The sequence below is a fragment of the Rosa rugosa genome, chromosome 2, assembly GCF_958449725.1.
Source record: "Rosa rugosa chromosome 2, drRosRugo1.1, whole genome shotgun sequence".
NCBI lineage: Eukaryota > Viridiplantae > Streptophyta > Magnoliopsida > Rosales > Rosaceae > Rosa > Rosa rugosa.
In genome coordinates this window covers 64,226,968-64,243,020 of record NC_084821.1, presented here as the reverse complement: position 1 = coordinate 64,243,020, position 16,053 = coordinate 64,226,968, and the positions used below count along the sequence as shown (strand labels likewise).

Here is a 16,053-nt window from a genome sequence, read left to right as displayed (position 1 = left end):
GGTTTTGGGGTTTTCTTTTGTGACATATGTTCAATCATGAATTTGGAAAGAAAATTAATGGAAAGCCCCAATTTTTGGATGATTATGAAATGCATTTCTTTTCCCAGCAGCAGCTAGATGCAAACTTAGCTCATCACGCTTGTCAAAATGAAGTGAAGTATATAAAAGCATAACAAAACAGTAATGCCAAGGAAAACGAAGTCACTTGAGAGATTAGAAATCAGTATCAAAATGAAAATCGATGTCTTATGATTATTAATGTATCGAGTTGTGTCCGCAGAACCGATGTACTCAAAATCAGTGCACATCGATTTTACAAAACAAAAGCGATGTCTACAATGAAACAACACATCGGTTCTAGAAAAAGTAAGCGATGTACATAAAACTATTGAACATCGTTTTGCTTAAATGAAAACGATGTGCTGTGTTAAATGAAACATCAGTCCTTAAAAAAAAACCGATGATGCCAAAAGATACAGACATCGTTCCTAAGAAAATAATGTGCCAAGCTACATGTAAAAATGCCCACGAACAAACAATACTCATGGCAACTGATGTCTACAAGTGTATTGGACATCGCTTCTGGAATAGAAATCGATGCAAATGTTCACGTAGGTATTGTTCGACATATACTTTATTAAGCATAAAATGTGAAAATATGAAGAATTAGACATACCTAACATACAAAAATATGATGATTATAACGATTATACATCGATTTGTTTTTTAGAATCGATGTTGGATGTTGTCTGGGACATCGGTTAAAAACGCGCTTATACTGATGTCTATATCTTTCTCTACACCCACTAAGACATCGGTCGAAAATTAGTTTAACATCGGTTCTGGGCCGATGTCTATGAACAAAATTCTAGTAGTGAGCGGAGGTACTGTGGCTGTGTCTGGTACAAGTACAACAGATTGGATTTGATTACAAATCTAATTTTGATCAAGCATCATATATCAACACTGGGCACTACCAATAAAAAGGAAGTTGGATCCTCGGAGCCAAGTAGAGGCATATACTCTGATCCTCTAACATGAACACTGAAGCAAGCATTCTCTATCTTCATTACACTTTGAAGCATTATATCCATTTTCGTCTTCATGTCATTACTATCATCCATAAAGGGGACAACTAGGGTCAGTTCCCTGTAAATTTCACGCACAAACTTGCATATGTCCTCAGCAAATTCAACTTCACCAGCTGAAATTCGACCAATTGCCAACCGCATCAGCGCTCCAGTCAAATCTGCAAGCGCTAGGAGATAGTCAAGGACATTGATCTGCAAAGGCTCAAGAGACGGATCACTGAGTGGTAGCAAAGTAGCATTCATCTCATCAAGATTCAAAAGAGTCCCGGTCCTGCAGAATTTGCAGAAGGTTGCAGCTTCAACGTACTCTTGTATCCCAGGCGAGTATGCTCGTCTACATCAGTCCCTTGCAACTCTTTAACCAGCCGAGCCACTAACTGATCCATCACGGCGTTTTCCTGTGATTTGGCAAAGCTTACCGCTGGCAGTTCTTTGAAGACAACCGGCCTATTCCAATTGTAGGAATTTTTCCCTTCTCTGTAAATTAGCATATATCCCACAAAGTCAATCTATGCGGACATGAAATGAGAGGTCTAAGAGTCATGATCGAAGGACAACACCTAACTCTTGGAAGTTTTCATCGCTGTGTATCTTTTGCTGGGTGCAAGATAAGGTTAGTTTGGGAAATTTGCTGGTTTAGTTAGATATATTTTTAAACAAATAAATTTGCTGGGTGTACTAAGAAGTTTGCTGGGTACATTTAGAAACACCCTTACATAAAGTGGGTTTGGGTGTACTGTGGTAGCATTGCAGCTCATCTTGTACTTCATCTACCGTGACAACAAGGGTGGCGATACCAAGAGGTGGCATCCTAGTGCTGAAGACACTGTGGAGGTAGGCCTTGAAAAGCCACACCAATCGAAGCAATCAAATGGCTTTAATGGTGTCAAAGACGGGCATGGGATGGCAGAAATTGTTGCAATCAATCAAACTATGGCAGCGAGATAAAATATTTCCCACTTGTTGGTGTAGCTAGCTAGGCTTGTTTGTAGTTCATGTTTCTCTACTCATGATTGAGTGAGTACCAATGGCAATGTCAATTTTAGAGTCTGATGGAATTGGTCGTATATGGACAAATGTTATATTATTGGTATCGCTTTATTAGTCATAACAAAAATTGAGAACTTTTGGAACTCACACAAAAAATTAAACAAGGACTTTCGAAACAAGAATCGTTATTAAGTAATAGTAAAGTCAAAAATCCCATCTTGAAAGAACCCAGAAACCACCGAAGATGATCGGTATGATTACCCCGTGTTTTTTTTGTTGGGTACATGATAAGGTTAATTTGGACAATTAGTCAATTAGGTGGTTTAATTAGATATATTATATATATATATATATATATATATATATATATATATATATATATTTTTGAAACGAAATTATACAAATAAATTTGCTAGGTGCAAAACTCTCATTGTTGGATAGTTTTGTTTTTCCCTAACCCATCACGCACCCAGAAGGTCAGAACGTGGCTGCGGGGCATGAGATCCTTTACGCAAGTCCTTCCCGGTTGCACTGGGGTTAGGGTTAGGCTCTGGTCCTGGCTAGGGTCTTCCGACAAGGACGAACGGGGCCTCTCCGTGCCCTAAACTTTCTTTATCCCAAAAAAAAAAAGAAAGGCTAGAATATTATAGGTTCCATAAACTGGACTATATTTCAAGATGAAAATACAAGGACAAAATGTGTTTTCTGGAAAACGGGGATTGCAAGCTATAGATCAATCCTTACTGGGCAGCAGAAACCAAAATTAATAAACAGAACACCAAATTTTGGTTACGCAGTGAAAACCTCAAATATGAGATTAAAAATACTGCGGGGCTCTTACTCTTAAGAACCCAAAATAAGAATTAACTTATGATGAAGGATATGTTCTTTACAAACTTGAATAGCACTAGCTCGGCTACAATGATTAGACAAAAACTAATCCAAAGTTTGTCTTCCGTCTCAAACTCCTTCTTCACTTGAACGATCACCAAATATCGCTCTTCTTTCTTCACAGCTCCTCCACTGATCTTAAGAAAAGTTATGCATATGAAACAATGATCAAAAACACTTAAAACATGGACCAAGTGCTTTGACTCTTGTGAAGACTCAATTACAAGCAAGCATGCAAGACACCTAACAATATTCTTGCGTTTCCAAGAGACATTCTTCTGACCGTGTATCTTTGTGTATATATGATTGACCAACGGCAAAACCTCTTACACCAAGATTCTACCCTAATTCTCCTTTAATTAGGTAAGAGACTTTCCATATAATTAGAAATCCAACAAATCTTAAGGAAAATCAATTAGTAATAGACAAGTCCTAAAATGCCTAGGACATCAACACCACGATTTTAACAATCAGAAAAATCTTTTAAAACGTAAATACATAAAACCAAAAACCTACCTTCCAAAATCGGACTCCACATGAAACTGACTACTGACTCGGGGATTGCAACACACGTTGCAATTCCATGCACATGCAGAGATGCATTTACCTGATTCTCCGAGATCAGTAAGAATTGTACCTACACAAGATCCATCCTAGGTTTTTTTCATTAACCCGATCTGCACCGCCCTCACGCACCGGTCTTTTTATTCAACAATTGACGCTCCCAAATCTATAGTCTCTTTCGATCACTCAGAAAAAGCCATGCCCCTATCCCCTGTCAAGGAAGACCCTGATGGCCCAAAGCGGCCCCGTTCGTCCTTGTCGGAAGACCCTAGCCAGGGCCAGAACCTAACCCTAACCCCTGTCACGGAAGACCCTGATGTCCACGACCCGGACCCATCCATGCCCCTATCCCCTATCGTGGTCCGCCTGAAGCGGCACCGTTCGTCCTTGTTCGAAGACCCTAGCCACGACCAGAACCTAACCCCTGTCACGGAAGACTCTGATGTTGCGAAGCGGCCCCGTTCGTCCTTGCCCTCTGAACACCCTGATATCCAGGGCGGCAAGCACCCGGACCCGGCGAAGCCCTTAAAACCAGTAAGCCGTACGCTGAAGGAGATTATGGATGAGGCCGGCCCGCTCATCTCTAAAGAGCTACAGCTCGAGTATGCTAAGATTTTTGCTAAGTCGAAGGGTACGTATTTTGATTTGTGTTTTAGGGTTCTCAGGTCCCTAGTTTTGCATGAAATTCAATTGCCTTTTTTTTTTTTTTTTTTTTTTTACCATTCTGTGGCTTTGCTATTTGAAAAAATTTAAGTGTTGCATTGTGTTGAGGTTTGAACTACTTTTTCTGTTTGCAGTGTTTGAATGAAGAATTAAAGTTAAATGTCCTTTACTTATATTCTAGTGATATCTGCTCGGAATTAGTTGCCGAGAATTGGTGTAATTGGCTTAAATATATCTAGTTTTACTGTAAGGTGCCACCAGTCGCTGAGAGGTTATGTGTCTCTTCTAGAGATATATAACATCTACGCAATTGATGCCTGCATACTGTCTTACAGTTAATTTGGACTTGTTGTGTCAAAGTTTTTCAAACAATTTGGTCTTTTAATCAAGTTAACTACTTCTCTCCCCTAGTTGGTTTCCCAATGTGATGCATAACTGACTTAGAATTCGTAAAGTGAATTGGTGTTGAGGGTTCATAGATGTCATTGCAGATGCAGCTTCACTACTTATATGTTTAATCAAGAATTCATTTTCACTCTTCTTATGACATACTGTCAATATAAATGATATTTTTTGGTTTTATTTTTTCATCACCATAACTCAATTCTTTTGTATTTCAGAGGCCGAACCTATTACCAATCGCGTGACAGGGTCTGGTGGACCCATTAACGTAGTAGAGAGTTATGGTATGCTTTTGAAATTTATACTTTACGCTACTTGGTATAACTCATACGCTACTTGGTATGCTTTTGAAATTTATACTTTACGATCTCTGAGGAAGAGTATCTGGAATTTGCTTGGTTTCTTGCTTGTCTTTGAGAAAAGAAAGAGGAGGAGGGGGTTGGTGCTAGGGAAAATCTCATCTTATAATTGCAAGTATGTACTTTCAGTCTATGTAGTAGAATTTGGTTTGTTTGTTTGGAGTAGATATGGCAACAATTGATGGATACTGTCAGAGTCTGGAGATGTTGTGCAAGTTTTTGAAACAATTGAACTCTTTAATTAATTACTTTTCCAGCCAAGTTTATAAGATGTAGAATTTGTAAAGTGAATAATTGTTAAGGGTTTCAAAGATGTCATTGTTATGTGTCTCTTCTAGAGATATATAACATCTACGCAATTGATGCCTGCATACTGTCTTAGAGTTAATTTGGACTTGTTGTGTCAAAGTTTTTCAAACAATTTGGTCTTTTAATCAAGTTAACTACTTCTCTACCCTAGTTGGTTTCCCAATGTGATGCATAACTTACTTAGAATTCGTAAAGTGAATTGGTGTTGAGGGTTCATAGATGTCATTGCAGATGCAGCTTCACTACTTATATGTTTAATCAAGGATTCTTTTTCACTCTTCTTATGACATACTGTCAATATAAATGATATTTTTGGTTTTATTTTTTTCATCACCATAACTCATTCTTTTGTATTTCAGAGGCCAAACCTATTACCAATCGCGTGATGGCCTCCTTCCCGGAGCCTCTTTTGGGTGGACGCATTAACGTAGTACAGAGTTATGGTCCTGATACACTAGCTGGTATGATTTTGAATTAAATTTGTACTTTACAGTCTTGGTTTCTTGCTTGTCGCGGGGGGGGGGGGGGGGGGGGAGTGGTGTTGGTGCTATCTTTTGTCTTGGAAAAATCTCATCTTATAATTGAAAATATGTACTTTCAGTCTATGTAGTAGAATTTGGTTTGTTTGTAGTAGATATGGCAACAATTGATGGATACTGTCAGAGTCTTGAGATGTTGTGTATGTTTTTGAAACAATCGAACTCTTTAATTAATTACTTCTCTAGCCAAGTTTATAAGATGTAGAATTTGTAAAGTGAATAATTGTTAAGGGTTTTCAAAGATGTCATTGCACCTGCAGCTTCCCTACTTGTATGTTTAATCAATAAGGATTCGTTTTTGCTCTTCTTATCACATACATACTATCAATATACTTGTCAACAGTATTACTATTTTGGGATTTTTCATAGCCATCAGCCATTCTTTTCTATTTCAGAAGCCGCAGCTGCTGGTGCTAGCAAGAGGACACTCCGTGATACACCTCTTTTTGGTGGATGCATTAACGTAGTACAGAGTTATGGTCCTGATACAGTAGCTGGTATGATTTTGAATGAAATTTGTACTTTACAGTCTTGGTTTCTTGCTTGTCGCGGGGGGGGGGGGGGTTAATCGAACTGTCACGCCCCGAATTTTGAATAATAAATTCAAATCCGAAACCTGAATAATTACAATTACAAAAAACCAAATCTCGAAACTTCGAGTTCATTATTACAATTCACTCTCACAATATATTATAAAGCTCAAATGAGCATAACACACCTCACAATTTACAATTGTTGTAAAACTCTAACAATTGCTCTAACCGCACGATCACCGTCCTGGTTCTCCTGTCCTGTAGGATTACCCGCTACACAATTTGAATAGTGTACCGGGAGTTGCAACAACACAAAACCCGGTAAGCTTTTTACAGCCAGTATGAGTAAACAAGAAAGAACTGTTGATTTATTAGATTTCAAGACTACCACAAACCCACGTTACTTTCTCACTCTCATATATATATATAGACACTTATGAGTTACTCTCAATTTAGCTCATAAGATCACTCACTCTCATATATATATATAGACACTTATGAGTTACTCTCAATTTAGCTCATAAGATCACTCACTCTCATATATATATATAGACACTTATGAGTTACTCTCAAATTCGCTCATAAGATTTCCCAACATTTGGTAGACAGACTCATATATATATATAGACCCTTATGAGTTACACTCAATTTCCCTCATAAGGTTACCATATATATATTGACACTTATGAGTTACTCTCAATTTCACTCATAAGTTCACTCCACATTTGGCAGACAGACTAGAGCTCTAACTGAACGTAACCACTCGTCCGGCCACAGACGTGATTACGATTTAATACTATTAATAACCACCAGCCCGGTACGAGAGCGTGATTCACTAATAGATGCCATGGTCACCTCGTGACCTAGTGATCTCCACAGATCACAACAATTTATTGTTCCTCAACAATAAAACTCAACACCTCTCACAATATATTGTTTCTCAACAATAAACTCAATATCTCTCACAATATATTGTTTCTCAACAATAACTCAACACAACTCCAACAATACATATTATTTCACGTAATAATATATATACAGACATTCACACAGGAATGTCTAGTAACACCAACAATAGTTCATATGATTGCAACAAAATAAAGCAATTAATTGTATTGGGTTCGTAATATGAACCACGTGAGGTTTACTCACCTCGATAATCCCGCTGCGTCTTCAATTCAGCTCAAAATACGATCCACAATCGTCCACCAACTCAAACCGTCAATCACCTAGTCCAATAATGATCTTGACTTAGCCAACAACTCAAATATGTAATTAAACGACGATCCAACGCTCAGATTCAAATTAAACGATGATCCAACGGTCGGATCTGAATTTAATGATGATCCAACGGTCGGATCCTCACGGATCGCCTTTAGGATCATCCTCCAAAATTATCACGAAGATCCAACGGTCAGATCTTCCTGAATCGCCTTTACTAACATCTCCACAAAATTATATGAAAATCCGACGGTCAGATTCTCACGAATCGCCTTCCGAATCACTATTTCTCAATTATACGAAGATCCAACGGTCGGATCTTCGCCCGTGACCTCACAAGGTCACCGGGACAGTCATACGATCAACATATCCAAAATTGAAGCAAAACCGATGGTCAGATCTTCACAGATCGTAACCCGAAGATAAACGTAAAAACGTTAAATAGTAACGTCAAAACGTAAATCCACTATTTATCAACTTTTTCTAACATGACCATGTTATATATCAAAACGCTCGTATGGATGCATAGATCATCGCCTAGATAATGAAAACTCGAAATATGGTCTGATGCGCCGCCACAAACGGTGGTCAGTGGGCGGTCAACGCGGCGGTCAACGACGGTCAACCACCTCAGATGGCAAAGTGACCAACTACAAACTGGTTCAAAATGAAAGGGTGGTCGACTTTCATACCTGGAGCTAAGCCTGGTTCGGCCTAGATCGTCCTAGATCAAGCGTTGAAGTTGGATTAATCTCGTGCGTCTGATCAGATTCCAGATTGAATCAGGGACGTCGAAATCTTCAACTCGTGATCTTTCACTCCACACTCCAAATCGTCAAGCAAGGAGGATATGAGGATGATCAGGGGAAGGAGGAGATCACGAAAATGGGGAGGATCGGCCCGTGCAACGCCGGCGTCGATGCGATCCGGTCGGGTCGGTTACTTCGCCTGGGGTCGCTTCGATCCAGGTTTGGGGGCAACGGCGGTGCAAGAAAATGGCACCAGGCGACTGGGCGGCTTGCGGCGATCACAAGGAGGGCCGGGTCGTGGCCGGAGGACGCCGGAGGCCGGAGATGGGTCCGGGTCGGGTCAGTCGAATAGTTCCGGGTCTGAGGGTTTTCGATCGAGAGAGAGAGAGAACCGGAGGGACTATTTAGCAAAAAGGGAAAAGTTTCGTCCTTAATGAAAGAATTTGGAAAATTTCTCTATTTATAGAAAAAACCCAATTTTAAAATATTCATAACTTAATCATACGAACTCCGAATATTGCGTTCCACATGTCCACGAACTCGTATCGACGAGCTCTACAACTTTCATGAAGGAAGTTTTCCCAAATTTTGAACGTATAAAAAGTCAACTTTGTTGACCCCCTAAAAACGTTCGTTTTCGAAAATAAAATCGTTCGAACTAATTCCACGACTTCTCCAAGCTTCGTACTCGCTCCTACTATCGTGAAATCATTTCTAAAAATCCACGGAATTTAATTTGGATTTTTTTTCGGGTATTACACGAACTCTTTAATTAATTACTTCTCCAGCCAAGTTTATAAGATGTAGAATTTGTAAAGTGAATAATTGTTAAGGGTTTCAAAGATGTCATTGCACCTGCAGCTTCCCTACTTGTATGTTTAATCAATAAGGATTCGTTTTTGCTCTTCTTATCACATACATACTATCAATATATTTGTCAATAGTATTACTATTTTGGGATTTTTCATAGCCATCAGCCATTCTTTTCTATTTCAGAAACCGAAGCTGCTCGTGCTAGCAAGAAGACACTCCCTGATACACCTTTTTGGAATACTATTGGTATGCATTTAAAATTTCACTACTAGAATTTTTCTCATATACATCGGCCAGAAACCGATGTAAAAAAAATTTTGTACACATGTGTTAGTGGGTGATGTAAAAGATCGGAAAAAAATAGACATCGGTTAAAAACCGATGTCCCATACTACGATAAACATCGGATTAGATTCTAGAATAGATGTTAAACTGCTATTATGATCACAAATTGGTGTTTTTAGATATTGTTAAACCTTCATATTTATGCATTTAATGCTTAACGAAATATAGGTCCAATAGCACTAGTATTCATTTTAACATCGTTACTCATTCTAGAAATGATGTGTAATATATTCTTACACATCGGTATTTTTGAAATTTGCCTGCTGTTTATAAGCTTTACAGGTACTTGCCATATATCAAACTATTTAAGATTGAATCTACATTCTTTTGTATTACTCAACCGATGTTCATTATTATGTTAAACATCGTTTTCTTTTACGAAGTGATGTGCAAACTTATATTAAACTTCAGTTTTTGAGGTTGACACCGATGTTCATACTTATACTAGACATCGTTTTTCATTTAATAAATCGATGTCCACTGCGTTGTTTTACATCGTTTCTTACTGAATAAGTCGATATCCATTGCGTTGTTTTACATCGTTTCTTACTTAATAACTAGATGTGCATTGAATAAAGAGACATCGATTTTTGTTTCCAATCTAATGTATCATCTCTTTAATGACATCGTTTTTGTAGTTTAATACTGATTTGAAATAAACGTATATACATCATGTCCTTTACATGAGCATGATGTCCACTAACTTTGTAATTGCTGCTAGAATGCATCTATCTAATCCACATTTGACAACATGAAATCCCAAATAATTTCAATATGGGGCATTGCATTAATTTGTATCCAACATACAATTGCAATAACTACATGTAGTTTATTTGATTTGTTCGCAGCTGCTGCAACAATACAACTACTCCAAAATGGTTCAAAAAAATCTAGCTAGCCTTACTCAAAATCACTTTGCTAGTCTCCATCTATAGCAAAGTCTACAAATAGTCAGCCACTTCAATGTGCACATTGTCAAGTTGTTCTTGGGTGTATCCTTTCCAAGTCTTTGCTGCCCGCTAAAAACATATAGAATAACATAAGTCATAATCATCAGGTAAAAGGGTTCGTGATTATAGACAAGCAATCGTCTCTAGGCTGGCAGCATAGTACAAAACAAATTAAGGTTTTAGTTTGGTCTTCACAAAGATAAGAGTGGAAGGCTAGGTTAGGGTCAGAGAAGTATAATATATTAAATGCACATGAATAAAGCTTCAAGGTACGTTCCTTAAATTAATTTGGCATCAGTCAAGGGTAGGATGACAACAAAGTTACAAAAGCATGGTTCATATATATATATACTAGTCACAGTAAGAAGCTGGTGCATGTGTGTATTTCCCAAGTTATAAACAATATGGTGTGTGTGTGTGTGAGACAGAGAGAGAGAGGAAGGCTACAGAATCATTAATCATCTTCTTCACCCTATGCATTACCTACATACTTCATTCATATTCAGCATAAAGTATTCAGGATGGTTCAAGGCACTGAATTCCTCCAGCTGATAAAAACAATTCAACCTACCATTAAGTAAAACCAAGATATATCAGACCAGCCCCTTTCTTATGCTGAGAGATATCATACATAGTTAAAGGTTGGTTTCTGTCTAGGGAACTGTCCATTTCAAGCATGTTGCGAATTTCAAAGAAGCAAATTCATCAATGTACAAAATATTAACACAAGAGATAGAGATTACCGAATCATGTGGAAAACAAAGCTGAGGTCATTTGTATAAAATTGCCCTTCTCCATGTCCCACTGTACTCTGAAGAGGAAAACTGAAAAGCAAAAATGAATCTTCTTTTCCAGACAATTAATTCCAAAACAGGGAGAATGCAACTATAGGTTATGTATAATATGCTGGATTCCGGACACATTGAAACATATAAAGCATAAAAGCACCGACCAATTTGAATTGCTAAATTAATATAGAGAATGAAAATTACAAAATTGATAAATTTAAGCATCAACAGCTAAACCCTTACCCTGTATCAGTTTCTGAAGTAAATTGAACTAGGTCTTTCGTCTCAAACTCTCAATCCGGAATTTCATATTAACAGTGCTGAAAAATCTGGACTGCCTCACCGTGAAGAACTCCGACTGGGTAAACCTTTACAGAAGCTCCAGTTCTCTCCTTAAAAATAGTATTTATACCAAAGTTTTCTGAACCAAAAAAAAATGTACATATGATGAGACAAAGACACCCAGAATTTCATGTTATATAAAAAACAGAGAGGATTTCACATAAGTAGATGGTCCCGATAAACAGAATATTTAGTGAATGGTGCCCATATTTACTAGTGGAAGTAATATAGTTATTAACTGATATCAATTCCCGACAACGTAGCATATTTCCACCATCGCATTATAACTCCTATAGAATCAACGAATCAATTAGAAAACAGATGCTTCATGATCAAAAACAAAAAAAAATGTAATTTAACTACTCCAGAGAGTAAGTGATTTAAATGGTGATAGACAAAACATATGGCTATCTAACTGACATTAGCTTGTTACTTTTACCAGGGAAAATGAAATACAAACTTAGCACTAAACTAGGCTTTAATTGTCACTTTTTTTTCTCTCTTTTTTTCACCAACTATTACTTGTATTTCCTGTTCGCTATTGCTTAAAATACCTTTAACACTCCAACTTGCATTACACATATATATAATTTCACATTGAAAGTAAACTGCACCACAGCTAAACCAAATTCTCTGAGAAATGAATCCAGAAGAACCTTCACATTAAATTGGCCTACTTTTCCCAAGAAACTTAGGGAGTACCTTTTCTGTATATTGTCAGATGATGAAACACTACTTGCTAAGCATACATATTGATAGGCGGATGTAAGTTCATCCACCTCCTCTCTTGATACTTCATTTATGTCGCAAATCTGCATTGTATACATAATAGTTATTTGATGTTTAGAAAATGGATATTATACCTCTTTTCTGACCATTTTATGATTGAAAAAGCCAATTTGGGAGCCAGATTATTCAAGCTGACTTATAGAAAAGGAAATTGACCACAAGAGGCTCCCAACCCTAAGCATGGTCTGCTTTAACTCTTATCTATTTATTTATTTTATTTTTAATTGATGTCTAGCCAACAAATTATCAGAAATTCACTTAGTTGATTAAAGAAGCACCTGATAAGATAAGCTGCTGATGTTCATAAGACAAGAACTTAGGAAACCCTTGCTTTGAAGTTGGCCTAGGAAATATCTCTCATGATCTACACAGATGATTGCATCCAAAACATAGAGTGACATCGTCTTCCCAAGTTCACTCTTGAGTAGCATCTTTTATTACCTGAAGATTCACAGATAGAGGAAAAGATATGAGACATAAAAAGGGATCATTTTCATTGTAAAAGTCAAACTGATTGTAATGAAAGATCTTGGAAAGCAACAAGCCTTTTACAATATCAACTAATTATTAAATAAAGATGAGTCAAAGACTGCCAAAATGTAGCTCAAAGGTAAGAAAAGAAGTGCACGTGGATATCATTCCCATAAAAGATGAAAAGGACAATTAAACTTGATTAACAAGCATAATATGGCAGCTTATGATTAGGACGAAAAATAAAAAACCACTTAAGAATTTAAGCAATGAACAACACCTTACTCTTCCCAACAGTTTGGGTTCCAGCATGCTCAATACCATCTTTAGGAGAAAAAGAATGAGACATGAGGTGATCAATTCCATTTTCAAAAAGTTTCCAGCCCACAAATCCTTTGAACCATCCCACAAAACCTTTTTGAACCCCTAAATGGTTTGATATATGACATAAAAAGAAGTCAGTAAAGTCTGTAGAATATATGACATAAAAAAAAAGTCAGCAAATCAATCTCAGGATTCTGGAATTATAAATGGAGTGCAACACTTAACAGTAAGAAAATACCTAACATGGATGCTTATGCTTTTAGGTAAATACTCAATTACAAGGAAATAGAAGGCAAAGACTAACATATTGATTACCTTTCTGAGATTATTACTGCTCAGATGTAATAAAGCCATGGGAAACAAGCCCTGCTTCAGGCAAAGGTGTATAATTACACAAAATCCAACCTCACAGAGATAGAACACACTCAAAATAACTAATTAGTAATCCCTAATAAACGAACAAACCACCATCCACAAATAACAACCGAAGAATATCATGGATCAAATTTCAGGATGCACAAAGTAACACAAGGAAAAAATAGAACACATGCACAAATGTATCAGTCTTTCCGATATAACAATCACCAATTTGACCCATAACACACAATACCTTCTTGTTTTCCGCAATAATTCCGAAGATGAAAGACAATACACCAAAAAAGCCACTATCATAGCCATCTGCTGCACCATCACAGCCATCCCCCTGAAATGAAACCCCAAACAAAAAAGATTCAAAATTGAAAATCTAAAACTGAAACCACACAAAATGGAATAGAATTCATCTCCATATACCAAAAATCAAACACACTACCTGGGGAAATTGAATCGGGATAAAAAGGGGTCGTCGTGAATCGATTCTTGATAGAAAGAGGGAGGATTTGGGAATCTCTGTCTGTGAGAATCAAAAAGGATGACGAGTTAGATCTGTAGGCGGAGGCGCATTCTCCTTGGAGGCTTGCCGGAGCTAGGGTTTGGCGACTGGGGAGGCTTGGCTTCATCGTCTCCCGTAAGAAATTGCGACGCGGCTGCATGGACTTCATCTTCGTCAATTCCAGAGAGAGACAGAGGGTTTTAGAGAGAGTAAGTGAGAGAGAGAGAGAGAGAGAGCTTGCCGGCAGATCGAGGCGATGATGCCGGCGAGAGGGAGGAGGTCGTTAATGAGAGAGAGACAGTACAGGGAGGCGGTGGTGGCCGTGGAAAGATAGCGGAGAGGAAGGAGGATGGGGCTAGGGCTTCGCGGAAGAGGGAGAGTGTGAAATTGGAAGATAAAGTGAGAGAAGGTAAAAGTGGAAGAACTGACTAAGTGCGGGGGGAATGAAAATTTTGTTCCCCGCGTGTACGAAAACTTTTAACTTAGTCTTTCCGCGTTTTTGAAAATTTTGGAATCAAAATATAGACATCGGTCAACAGTAACATACGATGTTAATCATATAAATAGAAATCGGATTTTTAGAAACCGATGTTAGAATTTTTTTTTACATCAGGTGAAATCTGAACTGATTTAAATGACGTGATGTCTATGAGCATAATTCTAGTAGTGTTTGTACTTTATTTTACAATCTGTAATGCAGATTATCAGGAATTTGCTTGGTTTTTTTTTTTTTTTTGGTCTTTTTAGGGTACGTAGTGTTGTTTTCTCTGTGTTGTTTATGACAAATCTCTTCCTATACTCGAAAATATCTACCTTTGGTCCATGTAGTATATTTAGTTTGGTTTTGTTTGTTTGTTAACCCTCCCCTGTGTTTAACGATGGATCTGCAATAGATTCTCTGAGACGTAGAAGTGCAGAAAACCCAAAGTATTGTGGAAAAGAAGCATGGAAAGAATTCATCGAACGTCAAAGGAGTACATGGGGGCCGTGTCAGATTTGTTTGAAGGCTGATGACCATATGAGTTTGCACTGCCCATATCTCGACTATGTCCCGGAAGGCGCATCTGTTGGCCCTGGCGTTGAACTAGTTTGTAGGGGTTGTGGACTTAAGGACAAGCACCCTGGTATGAATTGGTCTAAACGTGCTATTCTCAAGTCGTGTTTCATTTGTGCATCAGACCACTGGGGTACCGATTGCCCGCATGCTAAACAGCATAAAACGGTTCCATATAATCCCTTTCCCTTCAGCGACCGCTAAGACAGGTGTTGCTAGGGATTTGGTTATGTTAATTTTGTGATCAGGGCTTGATGGCCGTGTTCTGATTTTTTATATTTTTATTTTAGAATAGATGGCCGTATCTGATTATATCTCCTTGTATCTTAGAAAAACTTTCGGATTAGTAGGAAGAATTATTATCATGTATCAGAATGGAATACATATGAAGTTATCTGTTTCATTTCTGTGTAATTAGTAAGTGAGCTTCGAAGGTTGTCTATAGCGTCAAAGCTATCTAAACCTTCAAAATTTGAAGTTGCCATGCAGTTGCAGGCATCTATATTGTCCTATTTAACATATATATATGGGGGTTGTTAGTGCCGCCGGACTCTATTACACCTCCTTATTTCCTCCAGTACATAAGCACACACGATGTTGTGGCTTCCTTTGCTTCTTGAATTTTATACGTAATAAATTCAGACTTCAGTTAACTCTATCTGTGTATCTAGCTAGCATACAACCAAGGATGAAGCAATGTCAAAAAAATCCTTAAACCATATAATCTTTGGGTGGTTCGATCTAGTTGGACCTCTAAATTTAATATTTGGACTTCTATTTTTTAAGTATTCCAAAAAATAAATTGAAGGTTCAATAAGTATGAGACTCAAATATCAAATTTGAAAGTTCAACTAAAACCACCCATAATCTCTTTATATCCTTTCCAAAAAAAAAAAACTAATTTTTTTTATATCAGTCCAACCTCAGAACCTATTAGTCCCAAAAGCTTTGCAATGTTGCAATTAACAAAAAGCAAACAAAAAATTCCATCAATT

At 37.6% G+C, this 16,053-nt stretch overlaps 1 protein-coding gene and 1 pseudogene across 1 annotated transcript; one reads left to right on the top strand and one right to left on the bottom strand.

The window, feature by feature from the left end:
- Positions 1-898: 898 nt before the first annotated feature.
- LOC133731278 (uncharacterized) lies at positions 899-1,582 on the bottom strand (annotated as a pseudogene).
- Positions 1,583-3,704: 2,122 nt separating this feature from the next.
- Positions 3,705-15,289, top strand: LOC133733017 (uncharacterized). The gene is made up of 7 exons (XM_062160625.1): positions 3,705-3,753; positions 3,841-4,167; positions 4,820-4,885; positions 5,629-5,730; positions 6,204-6,305; positions 9,308-9,370; positions 14,898-15,289. Exons 1-7 carry the CDS (start codon positions 3,735-3,737, stop codon positions 15,260-15,262), a joined length of 1,044 nt encoding a protein of 347 aa, XP_062016609.1. The 5' UTR covers positions 3,705-3,734; the 3' UTR covers positions 15,263-15,289.
- Positions 15,290-16,053: the final 764 nt, after the last annotated feature.

Excerpts from the sequence above, each read along its gene's own strand:
- LOC133733017 (XM_062160625.1), top strand. Across the intron at positions 5,731-6,203 it reads TGGTCCTGATACACTAGCTG|AAGCCGCAGCTGCTGGTGCT; the intron begins GTATGATTTTGA and ends TTTCTATTTCAG. Across the intron at positions 9,371-14,897 it reads ACCTTTTTGGAATACTATTG|ATTCTCTGAGACGTAGAAGT; the intron begins GTATGCATTTAA and ends GATCTGCAATAG.